Source organism: Petaurus breviceps, unplaced genomic scaffold (assembly GCF_028583685.1).
Source record: "Petaurus breviceps papuanus isolate PSGF00001 unplaced genomic scaffold, PetGlider_PUasm1.0 313, whole genome shotgun sequence".
In the NCBI taxonomy this organism is placed as follows: domain Eukaryota; kingdom Metazoa; phylum Chordata; class Mammalia; order Diprotodontia; family Petauridae; genus Petaurus; species Petaurus breviceps.
The window spans coordinates 796,174-798,810 of NW_027186073.1; the positions used below are offsets into that span (position 1 = coordinate 796,174).

The 2,637-nt window shown below is 37.4% G+C and overlaps 1 protein-coding gene across 1 annotated transcript; it reads right to left on the reverse strand.

Annotated features, from left to right (window-relative positions):
- Positions 1-1,427: 1,427 nt before the first annotated feature.
- On the reverse strand, positions 1,428-2,363 carry LOC138167833 (olfactory receptor 6C74-like). The gene has a single exon (XM_069096796.1). The coding sequence runs from the start codon at positions 2,361-2,363 to the stop codon at positions 1,428-1,430; it is 936 nt and encodes a 311-aa protein (XP_068952897.1).
- Positions 2,364-2,637: the final 274 nt, after the last annotated feature.

Below are 2,637 nucleotides of genomic sequence, written 5' to 3' on the forward strand. Positions count from 1 at the left end.
TCTTTCTTTCTTTCTTTCTTTCTTTCTTTCTTTCTTTCTTTCTTTCTCTCTCTCTTTCTTTCTTTCTTTTTTTCTTCCTTCCTTCCTTCTTTCCTTCCTTCCATTCTATTACTCCTTTGTTTCCTTTCTTCCTTCCTTTCCTTGAAAAGGACAGGTAATTTTTAGGTACTAAGATAGATATAAAGGAAGAAATCTGAAAATTCATTTGCACAGGTCTCTAATAATATAGCACATGTTACTATTGAAGTATCAAGTTGACAAAAAAAAACACAGAAAAGAGAAATCTTAGAGATGTCATAGCATTACACAATCACTCCATGCTATTTTTTTCTGGGTATTAAATGATAATAAATCACATTAATTTATGTGACTATATGGAAACAGGGGCTTTGAATGCTAAGAATATTCATGCTATGAACACAGTTGTAGAGCAAACGCTTTCCTTATGTCAACAGGGCAATTCTTTATAGGGGATATGAAATTGGAGAAAATTAAGTACCAAGGTTTACGTAATGACCATAAAACAGATTATTCCCTGTTGAGAATGTACTATAATATGTATCATGTACTGAGTGCTATGGAGGTTTTACAGAAGATGTATTCTCCACTTCCAATCTATAAAGCTAATAGAACTTACGAAAACAGTAAGCAGAGGGGAGAGAGACTCAAAGATTCTTTTAATGAGATGAATTGAATTACTTAAAATGAAGGAATGAGAACACATGGAATGTACTGCTTTTTAAAAGACTTTTATTGTGTCTTTATGATTCAACAAATACAAATTGAATTGAATAAATATTTATTAAGTGTCTGTTCTGCCCAAAATACTGTACAAGTCACTGAGGAGAGGGGAGAATACATAGATTTTATATGAGACATTGTCCCTCCTTTCATGGAGCATATAGGTGTGTAGGAAGATATGACCAAAAATAAATAAAATCCAAAACTATGTAATATTTAACAATATGGGAGAGATAGCAATGTTTGTTAGGTCTGGAAAGGAAAAGGTTGTTAATGTTTGGGTGATGAGGCAAGGCTTCAGGGGGATATGCATGCCAATTATGCTTTTAAAAACAGGCAAGGAACTCCACAAGGTTGAGATGGGTGAGGCGAGGAAAAGAAAACAAAAACAAATAGCCCAACTATGAGGAATAGTATCAGCAAAGATAGAGAGAAAAGAAAGTGCTAGATGTTTGAAGGGAATAGTCCAGTTGAACAAAAGTATAGACTACTAAGACATTAGCTTGGAAAGGTAGGGAGGTAGCAGCCTGTAGAAGGCCTTAAATGTGAAACCAAAATGTATGAGCTTATTCAGTAGGCAACTGGAAACCAGCTAGAATGATTTTGAGCAGAAGAGTAACATCATTATGACTACGCACATAGAAGATTTGTCGAGTTCCATACAAAGCTACTATATGAAAGAGTTTTCATTTGATTGAAAAAAATATTTTTCTGGTTACAGATCTGAAGGCTTGTTTTACTTGTTTGTTCCTTAGAGTATAGATGAAAGGATTTAGAAGGGGGGCCACTGAAGTGGTGAGGATGGCTACCCCTTTGTTAAAGGCTACTCTTTCCTTGGCTGAGGGTTTAAGATACATGAAGATACAACTGCCATAAGAGATGGAGACAACAATAATGTGAGAGGAACATGTTGAAAAAGCCTTTTTCTTTTGCTCTCTGGAGGGTATTCTCAGAATTGTCTTGAAGATGTTTGCATAAGAGAGAAGTACGAGAGCTAAAGTGACTAGGAGAGTCAGTGAGGCTAAGAAAAAACTCAACAGCTCAATGACCTGAGTGTCAGTGCAGGAGAGCTGCAGAACAGGAGAATAGTCACAAACAAAGTGATCAATGACATTGGCATCACAGAAATCCAGTTGGAGGCCCATGATAAGACCCGGGGAAATTGACAGTAAGCCAGCCAGCCAACAGGCAAGGATAAGCTTGGTGCACACTTGGCTATTCATGATGCTTGAATAATGCAGGGGCTTGCAGATGGCCACATAGCGATCATAAGACATGACAGCTAAGAGGTAAAACTCTGAGGACCCCAAGAGTATGAGAAAAAACAACTGGACAACACAAGCATTATAGGAAATCCTTTTGTCCATGGTCACAGTGCTGACCAGGAATCTGGGAATACAAACAGATGTCAAGGATATTTCTAAAAAGGAGAAATTGCGAAGGAAGCAATACATGGGTGTTTTGAGGTGGGGATCCAGAAGGGTAAGAAGGATGATGCTGAGGTTTCCTCCAATGCTCAGTGTGTATGTTAGGAAGAGAAAGAGAAAAATGACAACCTGTAAGTCTGGATCATCTATCAGGCCCAGAAGAATGAAGGTTGTTACTGTTGTCTGGTTTCTCATAGCTACCTTCTGATTTCTGCCAAAACTGTACAAATGAATAAAACAGAAATCAGCCTAGGAATCAAAGGAGTGAACATGATTCTTGTGAGAGTGGTAGTGGTGAAGAATCCATTTAATTAGGTCAAGTGTTTCTAACTTTTAACCCTGACATAGAATTTTTATAAAATGCCTCTTTTTTATTTTAAATTTCTTCTACAACATGCACTAACCAAATAGAAAGCTTCTCTCTCCCTCTCCCTCTCCCTTTTCCTCCCCTTCCCCTTTCCTCTCCCTC

Coding starts and splice junctions, on each gene's coding strand:
- LOC138167833 (XM_069096796.1), bottom strand. CDS start 2,363: ATGAGAAACCAGACAACAGTAACAACCTTCATTCTTCTGGGCCTGATA.